At 39.8% G+C, this 17,538-nt stretch overlaps 1 protein-coding gene across 1 annotated transcript in view; it reads left to right on the top strand.

Annotated features, from left to right (window-relative positions):
* The window catches only part of LOC139758830 (zinc finger MYM-type protein 4-like), a 58,530-nt gene that overhangs the window by 38,837 nt on the left and 2,155 nt on the right, over positions 1–17,538 (top strand). Inside the window, exons 2-5 of the mRNA XM_071680674.1 lie at positions 2,678–2,915; positions 6,711–6,925; positions 11,491–11,689; positions 13,583–13,737. Of these exons, the coding sequence (XP_071536775.1) occupies positions 2,678–2,915; positions 6,711–6,925; positions 11,491–11,689; positions 13,583–13,737 (807 nt within the window). The remainder of the gene's footprint in view (positions 1–2,677; positions 2,916–6,710; positions 6,926–11,490; positions 11,690–13,582; positions 13,738–17,538) is intronic.

Consider the following 17,538-nt stretch of genomic DNA (forward strand, 5'->3'; position numbering starts at 1 on the left):
AATCCTCTCCATATTCCCACTCACTAGCACACTGCAAACCAAATTTTCTGTATGTGCTACCAAAGTTTTATACCTCATCTAGCAATGTTTTCCAAGTTTCCTGTTTATGTAATATTATTATTTTTTTTTTTTTTTATGCATGCTGTTTCCTGCATGATGATTAAAGTAGCATCAAGAGCATAAGGCCTGCTCCTTCCTCTCATCCTTCTTTTGGAAAGTAATACAAGAGGAGAGAATTCCCAGCTATCTGCTCCCATCCCTTTTAGTCACCTCTGATATACAGGAGATATACTGGCATTCTGCCAATCCTTAGGCATCTCATAGTGATATGTACGTTGAAAACTGTAACTAACATCAACAACACAGTAACTATCTATCGTAAGAAATTCATTTGCAGTGTTGTCCACTTGAGCCACTTTGTCACATTTCATCTTAAACTAAGCTTTCACTATCTCTCCTCTGTTTACCGAACCACTTGCCATACCTCCCAATGTAAATGCCCTACATCTGCTGCCCTGTCAGCATACTAATTCTTCAGTCCTTCAGAGTATTCTCTTCATCTCCTCTTCACCTCATATTTGCTTAATACCACACCCCCATTTGCCTTCTTCACAAATGTTCCCATTTTTTCTTGTTTTTCTCACACTATTAGCATACTTCCATAACATGAACCTCATTTTTCTTTCACTAGCAACTTGATTTACACTAGCAACTCACTAGTCCTTTCAGACATGCCTACATCCCACCTCCTGCATGCCACACATGTCTCTCAGCAGCTTAAATTCATCATCCCACCACTTGCTGTCCTTTCTCACATGCCTGGCACAGCTTCCTTAGACACCTTCTATTCCTCACCCACTTCCCTAGCTTCATTTACTTGCAGCTTTTATTACTAATCTTCATTCAGTCTCTCCTGGTATCTCTTCACACATGCCTCTTTTCCCAAGCTCACTGCATCTCCCCATCTTCTCACCCATCATATCCTCTCTTCCAAAAGCCTCAGCAAATATTCATCCACACCTCTATCTATTCAACCTTAGAATCCCTTTATATGGAACTCTTGTTATTTCTTGCTGGAGCAGAGATATAAATTCCTTGGAGTGAAAAAGGCTTCATTGAGACTGTACTCTTCCATTTATGTACATAGATATCTCAAGCTGTATTCTTCTCAGTGTCCCTTTTCAAAGTATTAAGACACTAAACCTCTGTAGTAATATAATTGCTCCTTTCCCCTTTGTTTTGACCTTAAGCCATTTGTCAACTATTTGTACCTACCATGATATACTTTGTACGTGAATGCTTATCAGTGATCATGGTTGTCTGTAGCTCCTCCCTTCTATATCTGAAAGTCATTAAACAACCTATCTTTGTATGGTACTTTTTTCAGGATAATGGTATGGGTCATCCATTTTTATTTCATATTCCAATCTTCGTTTTCTAGTAAAGATTTGATATAGAATGGGAGAAACTTACCATAAACCCCTTTTGCTGAAGTATTCGTAATATCTAAGTTATACTGTGCATGTGGGATATTTTTAGATATTTAAATGAAAAAATTTCCATGAATTTGTTATTACGATGAGCTATTCTGTAATTTCCTAAATAAAGTGAGACACAGCTCAGATGGATGAAAAATTTATGTTTGCTGTGCACCCTCTAACTTTTGATTCTCCTATCACTGGTGTATGAGGTGCTCCAGGAGTACTCTTGGGCATATATAGTGAGATGTTTCTTATTTTTTGAAATGTTTCTACAAAAAAGAAATTGTAGCTACAGATGTTTATCTCTAATATCTTATATTGTAAGAGTTATAACTTCAAAAATTATTACATAATGTGAGGATGAAGATCTTGTGTAGGCCTCAATGACATTTCTGTTAGTGTATGGTATGGAAAAAATTTAGGTTGTATCCTCTGGTGACAATGCATGGAATGCCTTTATAGACATTAATGGCAGTGAATCTTACCTCAAGATAGAGGTGGCTAATTCAAGAATTTTATCTGTATATGCACAAGCAGTAGTGAACAGAAAAAGAAAATGCCACGTTGCCTGTGAACTGACTCAGTAAAAGATAAGAATGATGGAAAATGGCAGTTTCACGATGAATAATCATCATGTTTCATAATTCTGTAACATCCAGCATGACCAGCGTACTAGAATTCTGTAATATGTATAACAACCAAAACTAGAAAACCCCATCTAATGTAGTTTATGAAGACTTTCATAAAGCCTGAGGCAAATTACTTCACAGAAAAATAATTAAAGATCAAGTCTATTGTTACCAAGTTAAGGAAATGGATTCATGAGTATGTTATAGGCAAAAAACCTCTGTTCAGGCATTCAAAAATTGACTAGATGTTTCCTTTGAAGAAATTGTAGTTAATTTTAGATATGAAATTTTTTTCTGTAAAAGACAGGTAGGTTTCATCATTACTTACCAGCTGATATCCAGTTTTCTGTTTTTCCCATGTATTCTTGCATACGTCTTTTACTTTGTACCTTCAGGTTGAGAATATTTTCCATTACCATTTCCTGAACCCAGGTGTGATTGTCTCATAGTGTATGCTTTTTATGATGTATTGAATTCAGATGTTCTTTTTAGTTTAATAATTTTTATCTTTCCACCCACAAGCTGTTCATTACATATTTCTGTATCAGTCCTTTTGTATCTTTGCAGAATGTGCAGTGTGAGTTTCGTATTACAAAGAAGAATGAGAGTGGATCATGGGCATTCCTCTGTTGTACTGAATGTCGAGGAAAGTGGATATCATCCCTTCGACCAGATCATGTGGTGGAAAAGCCTCGTCTTATTTTTGAGAAGATGTGTGGGATGTGTGGGAAGGACCTGGCAAATTTCTCACGAAGTGGACAGTACTCATGGGAGACCAGAGAATTTTGCACGAAAAAATGTTTAAGTAAGGCAAATTTTTATCCTGTACACTCCTGTATTTATATGATTAATAGAGAAGCATTAATGTAGGAGGCCTCCAATTGATCCTCTTTGCATATAAGAAATTTTCATGTAATTTTTCTTTGTTGCTGCTGTGTTGAATGTGGTTGTTGTCATCAGGATGAATGTCTGCCTACTTGGTTTGGGAATTAGCATTGCCGACTGTGATGCATTCATGAGCTGCACAGGACCAAGCTTGCATAGGTCCAAATCTTGGTTATGGTTTTGGATCCATAGTCAGCCCAGCCAAGCATCCTCTCACAGGGACTGGTTGATAATATAGGTACCTGGCTAAGGCTAGGATATGTTCATACATTTTTTTCGTACATATTCACCTTTTCCTGCATTTTCTTCAGTTGGCCTCCCTTCTAATCCTTCTTTTGGTAGTGTAAAAACTGGAGGGGAGGATTTCCAGTTCCCCTCTCCCACCCTTTTTAGTCGCCTTCTATGACATGCAGATTTTGAGCGATCAGGACCTGAACATACAGGACGGTGGGGATCATGCAGGGAATAGAGTGAATCAGAACATTATGGTATTATGGGGTCGATGTGCTGTCAGTGGACTGAACCAGGGTATGTGAAATGTCTGGGGTAGACCATGGAAAGGTCTGTGGGACCTGTATGTGGATAGGGAGCTGTGGTTTCGGTGCATTGGATAGGGAGCTGTGGTTTCGGTGCATTGGATAGGGAGCTGTGGTTAGTGTATTGCACATGACAGCTAGAGACTGAGTGTGAATGAATGTAGCTTTTCTTTGTCTGTTTTCCTGGCACTACCTTGCTGACGCAGGGGGTGGCGATGCTGTTTCCTGTGTGATGAGTTGGCTCCGAGAATGGATGAAGGAAAGCGAGTATGAATATGTACATATGTATATAAGTTTTTCGCTGATGATACAGTGCTGGTGGCTGATTCAGGTGAGAAACTGCAGAAGCTGGTGACTGAGTTTGGTAAAGTGTGTGAAAGAAGAAAGCTGAGAGTAAATGTGAATAAGAGCAAGGTTATTAGGTACAGTAGGGTTGAGGGACAAGTCAGTTGGGAGGTAAGTTTGAATGGAGAAAACTGGAGGAAGTGAAGTGTTTTAGATATCCGGGAGTGCATTTGGCAGTGGATGGAACCATGGAAGCGGAAGTGAGTCACAGGGTGGGGGAGGGGGCGAAAGTTCTGGGAGCGTTGAAGAATGTGTGGAAGTCGAGAACATTATCTTGGAAAGCAAAAATGGGTATGTTTGAAGAAATAGTGGTTCCAACGATGTTATACGGTTGCGATGCATGGGCTAAAGATAGGGTTGTGCGGAGGAGGTTGGATATGTTGGAAATGAGATGTTTGAGGACAATATGTGGTGTGAGGTGGTTTGATCGAGTAAGTAATGAAAGGGTAAGAGAGAGGTGTGGTAATAAAAAGAGTGTGGTTGAGAGAGCAGAAGAGGGTGTTTTGAAATGGTTTGGTCTCATGGAGAGATTGAGTGAGGATAGATTGACAAAGAGGATATATGTGTCAGAGGTGGAGAGAATGAGGAGAAGTGGGAGACCAAATTGGAGGTGGAAAGATGGAGTGAAAAAGATTTTGAACAATCTGGGCTTAAACATGCAGGAGGATGAAAGGCGTGCAAGGAATAGAGTGAATTGGAACGATGTGGTATACTGGGGGTCAGCATGCAGTCAATGGATTGAAGCAGGGCATGTGAATCGTATGGGGTAAACCATGGAAAGTTTTGTGGGGCCTGGATGTGGAAAGGAAGCTGTGGTTTCGGTGCATTACACATGACAGTTAGAGACTGAGTGTGAACGAATGTGACCTTTGTTGTCATTCCTGACGCTACCTTGTGCGCACGTGGGGTGAGGGGTATGCCATATCATGTGTGGCGGGAATTGATGAAGGCATCATATATGAATATGTACCTGTGTATATATTCCTGAGTCCAAGGGGAAAATGAAACACAGGATGAAGGCATCATGTATGAATATGTGCATGTGTATATATTCCTATGAGTCCACGGGGAAAATGAAACACGTGTTTCATGCGCAAAATTGTGATCCTTTCCAATGTGTATTTATGTATATGTCTGTGTATGTATATGTAAGTGTACGTTGAAATGTATAGGTATGTATATGTGCGTGTGTGGGCGTGTATGTATATACATGTGTATGTGTGTGGGTTGGGCCATTCTTTCTTCTGTTTCCTTGCACTACCTCACTAATGTGGGAGACAGTGACAAAGTATAATAAAAGAAATGAAAAAGATGTATATGTATATGAAAATGGATGGAGAGAGATGGGTGATTATTGGTGCTTATGTGCCTGGTCATGAGAAGAAAGATGGTGAAAGGCAAGTGCATTTCACCCTCCTTCATATTTAGGCCTTGAGCACTCAAAATCTTATTCACTTTATCCATCCTTCTCCAATTTGGTCCCTCGTATCATCTCGTCCCTCATTTTCTTATCCTTCTCTTACACAAATATCCTTTTTGTCAAAAACTCCTCACATATTTTCTTCATATGTCCAAAGCATTTCAGCACACTGTCTTCAGCTCTCTTATCTCTAGTTTTCTTAATGCCACACCCCTCTCTTACTGTATCATTACTTACTTGATCAACTCCCCCTGATACCATATTTTGTCCTCAAGACATTTTATTTTCTAATACATTCTTCCTCTTCCATACATTCTCAGGTTTAACCCTTGCCTTACATCCACACAACACCATTAGGATGAATTTATTCCTAAACAAACCCATTTTTGCCCTCCCAGATATTGATTTCTCTTTCCATGCATTTCTCTGCTCTCATAAAGATTGTAATGACTTTGAATATGATGATAATACTCTTATTATATTATTTAGTCTCTTAAATCATTAAAAGAGTTTAGTGGGTGCATGTGGGCATATGGAAAGCTTGCTCTCACTTCTTTTCTTTTTAATTGCCATACATACCTTGAGTGCTGTCAAGTGCAAAAATGAGTATTATCGGAGAGACTTTTCTCTCTCCTTTAACACAGTCTGCATGGACATTTAAATCTTCCTCTCATCCATTCAGGTATGTCATGAGGCTTGATGTGATATGATGTGGCTTGGACTTGTGTGATGGTTAGGCAGTCTTGGGCCATAAGCATAGTGGCTTCAGTGGCATAGTGGCAGGATGATAACAGATTATTTTATGAAGGAGTATGAGTGATTTGTTGGAGTGTTAATGCTTTTTGTAATATGCCATATACACTTCATCTAGAATGAATTGCTGAGCATGATTAGTCTGGAAAGTCTCGTTAAAATGGGTACTTCATTTAGAATGAATTGCTGAGTATGATTAGTGTGGAAAGTTTCGTGAAGATGGCAAAAATCAGTTAATCAAATAGAATAGATTTTGATAAAATAAAATAGATTTGTCATTGCTAATTGATAAATCACGTTAAAGAATAGTTTCATTTTTGCTTAGAATAAATTCTTTTTAAAGATTTGTTAGATATGTTACTGAAGTTATATTAGTTACTGAAAGCATATTATTATTTTTGTTATAGTCCAGTTTTGATTCATGTACTGAAATTATATTAGTTATCACATTAAAGAATAGTTTCATATTTGCTTAGAATGAATTCTTTTTAAAAATTTATTGAATATGTTATTGAAGTTATATTAGTTACTGAAAGCATATTATTTTTATTATAATCCAGTTTTGATTCATGTACTGAAATTATATTAGTTATTGAAAGCATTTTATTATTTTTATGTCATAATCCAATTTTGATTGATGTGAAAATTTTTCATCCAACAGCTTCACATCTTTACGAAGTAGCTGGAGAATGTCATACTTGCCATGAAAAAGTCCGATGCATTTTCATTGGGAAGTATTGTGTCCGATTTGGTTCTGATATTCACCAGTTCTGCTCCAATACATGCTTAGAGAGATACAAGACAAAAATCAAAGTTTGTTGCTACTGTCAAAAAAATCTTGAAAAAGTAGAAAAAGTAACCTCCTTAGCAAGTAAAGTAAGTATTGAAATGATGCTGAAGTGCATTGCTGTGTACATTGTTAGATTCTTTGACTTTATTCTCTTTAGAATTGTCATTTTCTGAGAAACATTATGCCTTGGTGAATGAGACAGTAAAAGAAGGTAGATGATGAAACCCTATTGCAAGATGAATTGTGTTAGAGTGTTCGATGAGGATGGAATTTTATTTGACTTGCACAAAGAATGGGGTAATGTTGTTGATTGGCTTGTCATGCTGTTTGATGCATATATTGCCCTAGAGGACTGTTGAAGTGCAGGTATAATACTGTCATATAAATGTGTGGTGGACTATTTTTTTCATGCTTGTTTGTTGTTTTCCACACTAGTGAGGTAGCACCAGGAACACACTTCTGGTGTGTAGTGGTTAATGTTACTGACCGAGTCAGCACAGACCTTTCTGGTCTCAGTTCTGCATGGGCTCGAATCTAGAGTGCAACAGTTGGCCTACATCCAACCTAGGTGCTCATCCTCCCCTTGGGAGTGGTCAGTGAAATAGTACGGTTTAACTCATGATACTTGATATCGATGAGGTATTTTTGTGTATAAATTAAAATTACTTACATTATAAAAAGTAATAAAAAATTTTGTATTTATTATAAATTTCAGGTATTAAGATACTATTTAGGAAAATTGTGTTGTACGGGTTGATTAGTAAGCTAATGAAAGGTAGAAGTTGTTAATAAAAAGAGTGTTGAGAGAGCAGAAGAGGTGTTTTAAAATGATGTACATTGGAGATTAATGATAAAGATTGACAATAGGGATGTAGTGTAAATGCTGAACGTATGAAGTGGTAAGACAAATTGAGGTGATAAAAAGATTGGTAATGAGAAAAAGTTTTGAATGATTGGGCACATGAAAATGAGTATGAGTGAAAGAGTGTAAAGGAATAGAGTAAAATGTGAACGAGAATGGTAACAATGGAGTGAACGATGAATGAAAAAGATTGAATGATCGGGCCAACATGCAGTAGAGTAAAGGTGTAAGGAATAAGTAATTACGTTAATTCACATCTTCACTGATTAAACAGGGGTAATAACCATGGAAAGTTCTGTGGGGCCTGGAATTGGAAAGGGAGCTGTGGTTTCGGTGCATTATACGTGACTGCTAGAGAGTGAGTGTGAACGAATGTGGCCTTTGTTGTCTTTTCCTAGTGCTACCTCGCGCACATGTGGGGGAAGGGGGTTGTTATTTCATGTGTGGCGAGGTGGCGATGGGAATGAATAAGGGCAGACAGTATGAATTATGTGTGTGTGTATATTTGTGTATACGTTGAGATGTATTTATTTATTTTTTTTATTATACTTTGTCGCTGTCTCCCGCGTTTGCGAGGTAGCGCAAGGAAACAGACGAAAGAAATGCCCCCCCCCCCCCCCCCCCCCCATACACATGTATATACATGTCCACACACGCAAATATACATACCTACACAGCTTTCCATGGTTTACCCCAGACGCTTCACATGCCTCGCTTCAATCCACTGACAGCACGTCAACCCTGGTATACCACATCGCTCCAATTCACTCTATTCCTTGCCCTCCTTTCACCCTCCTGCATGTTCAGGCCCCGATCACACAAAATCTTTTTCACTCCATCTTTCCACCTCCAATTTGGTCTCCCTCTTCTCCTTGTTCCCTCCACCTCCGACACATATATCCTCTTGGTCAATCTTTCCTCACTCATCCTCTCCATGTGCCCAAACCACTTCAAAACACCCTCTTCTGCTCTCTCAACCACGCTCTTTTTATTTCCACACATCTCTCTTACCCTTACGTTACTCACTCGATCAAACCACCTCACACCACACATTGTCCTCAAACATCTCATTTCCAGCACATCCATCCTCCTGCGCACAACTCTATCCATAGCCCACGCCTCGCAACCATACAACATTGTTGGAACCACTATTCCTTCAAACATACCCATTTTTGCTTTCCGAGATAATGTTCTCGACTTCCACACATTCTTCAAGGCCCCCAGGATTTTCGCCCCCTCCCCCACCCTATGATCCACTTCCGCTTCCATGGTTCCATCCGCTGCCAGATCCACTCCCAGATATCTAAAACACTTCACTTCCTCCAGTTTTTCTCCATTCAAACTCACCTCCCAATTGACTTGACCCTCAACCCTACTGTACCTAATAACCTTGCTCTTATTCACATTTACTCTTAACTTTCTTCTTCCACACACTTTTCCAAACTCAGTCACCAGCTTCTGCAGTTTCTCACATGAATCAGCCACCAGCGCTGTATCATCAGCGAACAACAACTGACTCACTTCCCAAGCTCTCTCATCCCCAACAGACTTCATACTTGCCCCTCTTTCCAAAACTCTTGCATTTACCTCCCTAACAACCCCATCCATAAACAAATTAAACAACCATGGAGACATCACACACCCCTGCCGCAAACCTACATTCACTGAGAACCAATCACTTTCCTCTCTTCCTACACGTACACATGCCTTACATCCTCGATAAAAACTTTTCACTGCTTCTAACAACTTGCCTCCCACACCATATATTCTTAATACCTTCCACAGAGCATCTCTATCAACTCTATCATATGCCTTCTCCAGATCCATAAATGCTACATACAAATCCATTTGCTTTTCTAAGTATTTCTCACATACATTATTCAAAGCAAACACTTGATCCACACATCCTCTACCACTTCTGAAACCACACTGCTCTTCCCCAATCTGATGCTCTGTACATGCCTTCACCCTCTCAATCAATACCCTCCCATATAATTTACCAGGAATACTCAACAAACTTATACCTCTGTAATTTGAGCACTCACTCTTATCCCCTTTGCCTTTGTACAATGGCACTATGCACGCATTCCGCCAATCCTCAGGCACCTCACAATGAGTCATACATACATTAAATAACCTTACCAACCAGTCAACAATACAGTCACCCCCTTTTTTAATAAATTCCACTGCAATACCATCCAAACCCGCTGCCTTGCCGGCTTTCATCTTCCGCAAAGCTTTCACTACCTCTTCTCTGTTTACCAAATCATTTTCCCTAACCCTCTCACTTTGCACACCACCTCGACCAAAACACCCTATATCTGCCACTCTATCATCAAACACATTCAGCAAACCTTCAAAATACTCACTCCATCTCCTTCTCACATCACCACTACTTGTTATCACCTCCCCACTTGCGCCCTTCACCGAAGTTCCCATTTGCTCCCTTGTCTTACGCACTTTATTTACCTCCTTCCAGAACATCTTTTTATTCTCCCTAAAATTTAATGATACTCTCTCACCCCAACTCTCATTTGCCCTTTTTTTCACCTCTTGCACCTTTCTCTTGACCTCCTGTCTCTTTCTTTTATACATCTCCCACTCAATTGCATTTTTTCCCATCAAAAATCGTCCAAATGCCTCTCTCTTCTCTTTCACTAATACTCTTACTTCTTCATCCCACCACTCACTACCCTTTCTAATCAACCCACCTCCCACTCTTCTCATGCCACAAGCATCTTTTGCGCAATCCCACACTGATTCCCTAAATACATCCCATTCCTCCCCCACTCCCCTTACTTCCATTGTTCTCACCTTTTTCCATTCTGTACTCAGTCTCTCCTGGTACTTCCTCACACAGGTCTCCTTCTCAAGCTCACTTACTCTCACCACCCTCTTCACCCCAACATTCACTCTTCTTTTCTGAAAACCCATACAAATCTTCACCTTAGCCTCCACAAGATAATGATCAGACATTCCTCCAGTTGCACCTCTCAGCACATTAACATCCAAAAGTCTCTCTTTCGCACGCCTGTCAATTAACACGTAATCCAATAACGCTCTCTGGCCATCTCTCCTACTTACATAAGTATACTTATGTATATCTCGCTTTTTAAACCAGGTATTCCCAATCATCAGTCCTTTTTCAGCACATAAATCTACAAGCTCTTCACCATTTCCATTTACAACACTGAACACCCCATGTATACCAATTATTCCCTCAACTGCCACATTACTCACCTTTGCATTCAAATCACCCATCACTATGACCCGGTCTCGTGCATCAAAACCACTAACACACTCATTCAGCTGCTCCCAAAACACTTGCCTCTCTTGATCTTTCTTCTCATGCCCAGGTGCATATGCACCAATAATCACCCACCTCTCTCCATCAACTTTCAGTTTTACCCATATTAATCGAGAATTTACTTTCTTACACTCTATCACATACTCCCACAACTCCTGTTTCAGGAGTATTGCTACTCCTTCCCTTGCTCTTGAGATGTATAGGTATGTATATATGCGTGTGTGGACGTGTATGTTTATACATGTGTATGTGTGTGGGTTGGGCCATTCTTTCGTCTGTTTCCTTGTGCTACCTTGCTAACGCAGGAGACAGACAAAGTATAATAAATAGATAGATATTAAGTTTAGTGTAGTTCCAAAGATGTTTAGAGCTCTTGGAAAGAATAGCATAGTCATTTAAAGTCATTTGAAATTTATTATTTAGAAGTATCAGATTTTTTATGAAGAAAAGTTGGTTAATTTTTCCTTTTTTTTTCTGTTCAGGATTATTGCAGTATGAAATGCCTCAAACGTGCACAACGGAGAGACATTGGTCAACAGAATTACAGTGAACATCATGTATGCACAGTCTGTCAGGCAACTGGATTAAACCGATATGAATTTCTAACAAATCAAGAATCATATCAGCTTTGCTCTGATCCCTGTCTTAATGTCTACAAATATGTTAACCAGGTGAAAGCTGGTGAGTGATAATTATGTTTTTCTAGTTGTATCACCTCACTGGAGTTCGTTAGTTATGGAGACTCTATTGCCATAGCCACCCCCTTGAGGGAGTTCCAGGTGGGAACAGGTGTCAGAGATATAGACATATATATACCTCCCAGCGGGCATCAGAGATTTAGATAGATATATACCTCCTGACCAGGGAGATATATTACTGATATTACCCACCTAGGTATAGGTAGGGTTAGTGATGGCTGCATAGAGAGCCAGCAATTTATTGATTGTCAAGTTGCAATCCTCTGACCTAGTTAAGTGACTTTTTCTTTCTGCCTGAGGCACACATGGACTGCTGATATTGTTCTCAAATGGTAGGAGCAGTAGTTAGAAATATTAGGTAGGAACATTAGACAGGAACATTAGGTAGAAGTAGTTGGTAGAAATATCAGGTGGGAGCTTTAGATAGGAGTAGTTGATTGAACCATTAGGCAGGAACTTTTCATAGACACATAATATGGAAATAGTCATTAGGAACATTAGGTAAAGGCCCATGAAAATATTGCACTAGAGTTGCCCTTTGCCAGGGACCTGTTATTGAAAAAAGCTCTGGAAAGACAAAGAAGACCTGGGGACACGAGGTGGAGGCGTTTGCCAGATACCGTATATTTTGTTCAAAACATTTGGCAGAATATGACATCACTACTTGGAGAAACTGTACATATTCACTCTTGGTTGCTCATTCATTCCCAACACCACCATACCCCACAGGAAACAGCACATATGCATGTAGAAAAGAAAAAAGATAATGTATACATTTTCTTCTCCATACGTCAGCGAGGTAGTGCCAGGAAACAGTTGAAGAAAGGCCACATCCATACACGAGCTGTAATGTGTAATGCACCAAAACCACAGCTCCCTTTGTACATCCAGGACTGATAGACCTTTCCATGGTTTACCATGGACACATTCTTTCTTTCATTCTTCTTTCTCCCTTTTTTCTTTATTAATTTTTCTTCTTTCTTTTTCTTCTACTTTCTTCTTCCTTTCTTTTTTTTCTTCTTTCTTTCTTTGAGGGTAACACCTGAAGGATTTTTCTGTTTCTGAAAAATTTCAAGAAATTGCCACTCAGGCTTTATATGCATGATATTGTAGTACATGGTTTACACTTAATGCTATTTCAACAATGCTTTAGACTCATGCAGAAATCTTTGTCCTGATAATTACTGATATCCTCTGATACTGGCTGCTTGAAGCATTTGCAGATGATTCCCCAGGGTGAGCTGTTAAATTACCTTTTTTTTCAATTGATATTGGAGAATCTTCCATATTCAGCTCATGAGGTCTTTAAAGAATGGCACGTAACAGTTGTTGCCTATGGTACAATGTGAAAACTATATATACTACATTGCTACTGTTTGAAAACCAGATGTTGACATTTTACAGCCCTTCTTATACCTGAACAGCAGGTTGATGATAAAGAAATATTTGCAAATGTTCAGAAGAACATCTGACTCATTTTTATGAAACATTTAAAGAATAGTTTCCAGTACATGAATTTGCAAGTTCATTTTTTCCCTTGTTGCCAGGTGAGGATATTCCCTCAAAGGCCCAGTCCTCTGTTCTTAAGGCTACCTCGCTATCGCGGGAAATGGCGAATAGTTTAAAAGAAAGAAAGAAAATGAAATATTTGTAGAATCTTGTATCCTCAGTTTTACATATGATAACATGCAGATGTACGCTTCCATAGTTTCATCATGCAGTGTCTATATTATGGCAAAGTGACCCAGTTAGGCCATATATACTATACAACAAACTAGGGAAAAATGAAGCTGTGTAATCTTGAAGCTATATACCCTTTAAGAAAAAGTGTAATTATATTGCTATTAGTATTTCTTCAATGACACTTTTTTTCCAGTAACCTGCTGCCTGTGTTTCCGGATATTAAATGCTGAGGATGTTGGTCAGTATCTGTATCATGGAGGACATCAACTAAGGGTCTTCTGCTCAGATTCCTGTGTTAATGTCTTCATCCTTTCTGCTCGCAAAATAGTGGTTTGTGATACATGTAAGGTAAGTTAAGGATTTTAAAGCAATGTATTATGTGTATGTTTATTTATGGATGTTATTTTAGTTTGGGGTGTACAGTTTTGGATATGTGTAGGTATACATAGATTTAATTTCATGGATATGTTTGTGATCTGGGCCAGAAATTGCAGGAGGGTGAAAGGCATACAGGGCATAGAGTGAATTGGAATGATGTGGTGTACAAGGGTCGATATGCTGTTAGTGGGCTGAACAAAGGCATGGGAAGCATTTCGGGTAAACCTTGGAAAAGTCTGTAGGCCTGGTTGTGGATAGATAGTTGTGGTTTCAGTGCATTGCACATTACAGCTAGAGCAGGTGTAGCCTTTCTTATCTGTTCTAGTTGTTACCTTGTGAGCATTTGTGCTTACCCTACCAGCATGACAAAATATCTTAAGCTGGCTCCTTATCTATCAAGGGATGATGATCTATGCACAGCCAAAAATCTAAGGTATGAGAGAAAACAAGTAAAACCTGAAAGCCTCTCAACAGGGAAGATAGAGTTATTAAGTCTTCAGGAATACCTTAGAGCATATATAGATAGACAGAAATATTTGACAGCCCATCTAGGAAACTACAATAATTGTTCAGTGTGCTACCAAGAGAAGTAAAAACTGTTCATGAAACAACTACAGAAACATTCATAAAAGTACTTGACATGTGATTGAAATCAGTCCCAGATGAACCAAGAATTGATGATTATATAATGCAGGTGGCAACTGAAAAGTCTTTCACTTTAAGCAAGGTGTGTTGAGCTCTTTCGGATGGCCCTGCTCTTTTGGCTAGATCTCATTGTAGGTCCTCATAGATAGGTAGGCACTGATGAAAAAAGAAGAGGATAGTGATGAGAAGCAAGAATAAGAGGAGTGCATAAGAAAATAAAGAATGTAGATGTAGAAATATCCCTGGGGATAGGGGAGAAAGAATACTTCCCACGTACTCCCTGCGTGTCGTAGAAGGCGACTAAAAGGGAAGGGAGCGGGGGGCTGGAAATCCTCCCCTCTCGTTTTTTTTTTTTATTCTCCAAAAGAAGGAACAGAGAGGGGGGGCCAAGTGAGGATATTTCCTCAAAGGCCCAGTCCTCTGTTCTTAACGCTGCCTCGCTAACGTGGGAAATGGCGAATAGTGTGAAAGAAAGAAGAAAGATGTAGAAATACTGAAATCCCATAGAAGAGAACAAAAAATGGATGCGGAAAAAGTTTTACATAACATGGAAGGGAATCCAAAGTTTTTATTCACATACATAGTAGTTGGTAGGCAGCCAATGACCAGTACTACCCACCTCGATATTAGGGGGGGTTAGTGGTATGTGCTTAGTGAGTCAGCACTTTAGTGGTTCTTAAGTTGCACTCCTCTGACCTAGGTGCCTGTCTTCTCTTTCTGCCTCACTAACATGTGGACTACTGGCACTCTGTCCACAAACATACAATCTCTCCTTGTCATATGAACACATGACAACATGACCCACACAGCTCATTCTTGGTAACTTTAGATTTTCCTGTGGTGAACACTAGGTGCTAGCCCTGCCTTTTGGCAAAATGATTGGAACAGTTGATAGAAGTAGTAGGTAGGAACATTTAGGCAGGAGTATTAAATTGAAACATTATTTAGAAGCAGTAGGTAGGAGCATTATATAGAATTAGTCATTAGGAGTATAGATAGGAGCCTCTGCAAACACTGTGCTTGACTTGCCCCTTGCCAATGGTCTGTTAAGGGTGAGGCACCAAAGGCTAAGAAGCAGTACTGGAGTTTTTTTGGTTTTATTATTATTTTTATTTTGCTTTGTCACTGTCTCCCGCGTTAGTGAGGTAGCGCAAGGAAACAGACGAAAGAATGGCCCAACCCACCCACATACACATGTATATACATACACGTCCACATATGCAAATATACATACCTATACATCTCAACGTATACATATATATACACACACAAACATATGCATATATACACATGTACATAATTCATACTGTCTGCCTTTATTCATTCCCATCGCCACCTCGCCACACATGAAATAACAACCCCCTCCCCCTCATGTGTGCGAGGTAGCGCTAGGAAAAGACATCAAAGGCCACATTCATTCACTCAGTCTCTAGTCTCATGTAATAATGCACCGAAACCACAGCTCCCTTTTCACATCCAGGCCCCACAGAACTTTCCATGGTTTACCCCAGACGCTTCACATGCCCTGGTTCAATCCATTGACAGCACGTCGACCTGGTGTACCACATCGTTCCAATTCACTCTATTCCTTGCATGCCTTTCACCCTCCTGCATGTTCAGACCCTGATCACTCAAAATCTTTTTCACTCCATCTTTCCACCTCCAGTTTGGTCTCCCACTTCTCCTCTTTCCTTCCACCTCTGACACATATATCCTCTTGGTCAATCTTTCCTCACTCATTCTCTCCATGTGACCAAACCATTTCAAAACACCCTCTTCTGCTCTCTCAACCACACTCTTTTTATTACCACACATCTCTCTTACCCTGTTATTACTTACTCGATCAAACCCCCTCACACCAAATATTGTCCTCAAACATCTCATTTCCAGCACATCCACCCTCCTACGCACAACTCTATCCATAGCCCATGCCTCGCAACCATATAACATTGTTGGAACCACTATTCCTTCAAACATACCCATTTTTGCTTTCCAAGATAATGTTCTCGACTTTCACACATTCTTCAATGTTCCCAGGATTTTCGCCCCCTCCCCCACCCTATGATTCACTTTTGCTTCTATGGTTCCATCCGCTGCCAAAGTCACTCCCAGATATCTAAAACACTTCACTTCCTCCAGTTTTTCTCCATTCAAACTTATCTCCCAATTGACTTGACCCTCAACCCTACTGTACGTAATAACCTTGCTCTTATTCACATTTACTCTCAGCTTTCTTCTTTCTCACACTTTACCAAACTCAGTCACCATCTTCTGCAGCTTGTCACATGAATCAGCCACCAGCGCTGTATCATCAGCGAACAACAACTGACTCACTTCCCAAGCTCTCTCATCCACAACAGACTGCATACCTGCTCCTCTTTCCAAAACTCTTGCATTCACCTCCCTAACAACCTCATCCATAAACAAATTAAACAACCATGGAGACATCACACACCCCTGCCGCAAACCAACATTCAGTGAGAACCTATCACTTTCCTATCTTCGTGCACGTACACATGCCTTACATCCTCGATAAAAACTTTTCACAGCTTCTGACAACTTGCCTCCCACACCATATAATCTTAATGCCTTCCACAGAGCATCTCAATCAACTCTTATCATATCCCTTCTCCAGATCCATAAATGCTACATGTGAATCCATTTGCTTTTCTAAGTATTTCTCACATACATTCCTCAAAGCAAACACCTGATCCACACGTCCTCTACCACTTCTGAAGCCACACTGCTCTTCCCCAATCTGATGCTCTGTACATGCCTTCACCCTCTCAATCAACACCATCCCATATAATTTCCCAGGAATAATCAACAAGCTTATGTCTCTGTAATTTGAGCACTCACTCTTATCCCCTTTGCCTTTGTACAATGGCACTATGCAAGCATTCTGCCAATCCTCAGGCACCTCACCATGAATCACACATACATTAGATAACCTTACCAACCAGTCAACAATAAAGTCACCCCCTTTTTTTAATAAATTCCACTGCAATACCATCCAAATCCGCTGCCATGCTGGCTTTCATCTTCCGCAAAGCTTTTGCTAGCTCTTCTCTGTTTACCAAATAATTTTCCCTAACCCTCTTACTTTGCACACCACCTTGACCAAAA

Source organism: Panulirus ornatus, chromosome 31, assembly GCF_036320965.1.
Source record: "Panulirus ornatus isolate Po-2019 chromosome 31, ASM3632096v1, whole genome shotgun sequence".
Lineage (NCBI taxonomy): Eukaryota > Metazoa > Arthropoda > Malacostraca > Decapoda > Palinuridae > Panulirus > Panulirus ornatus.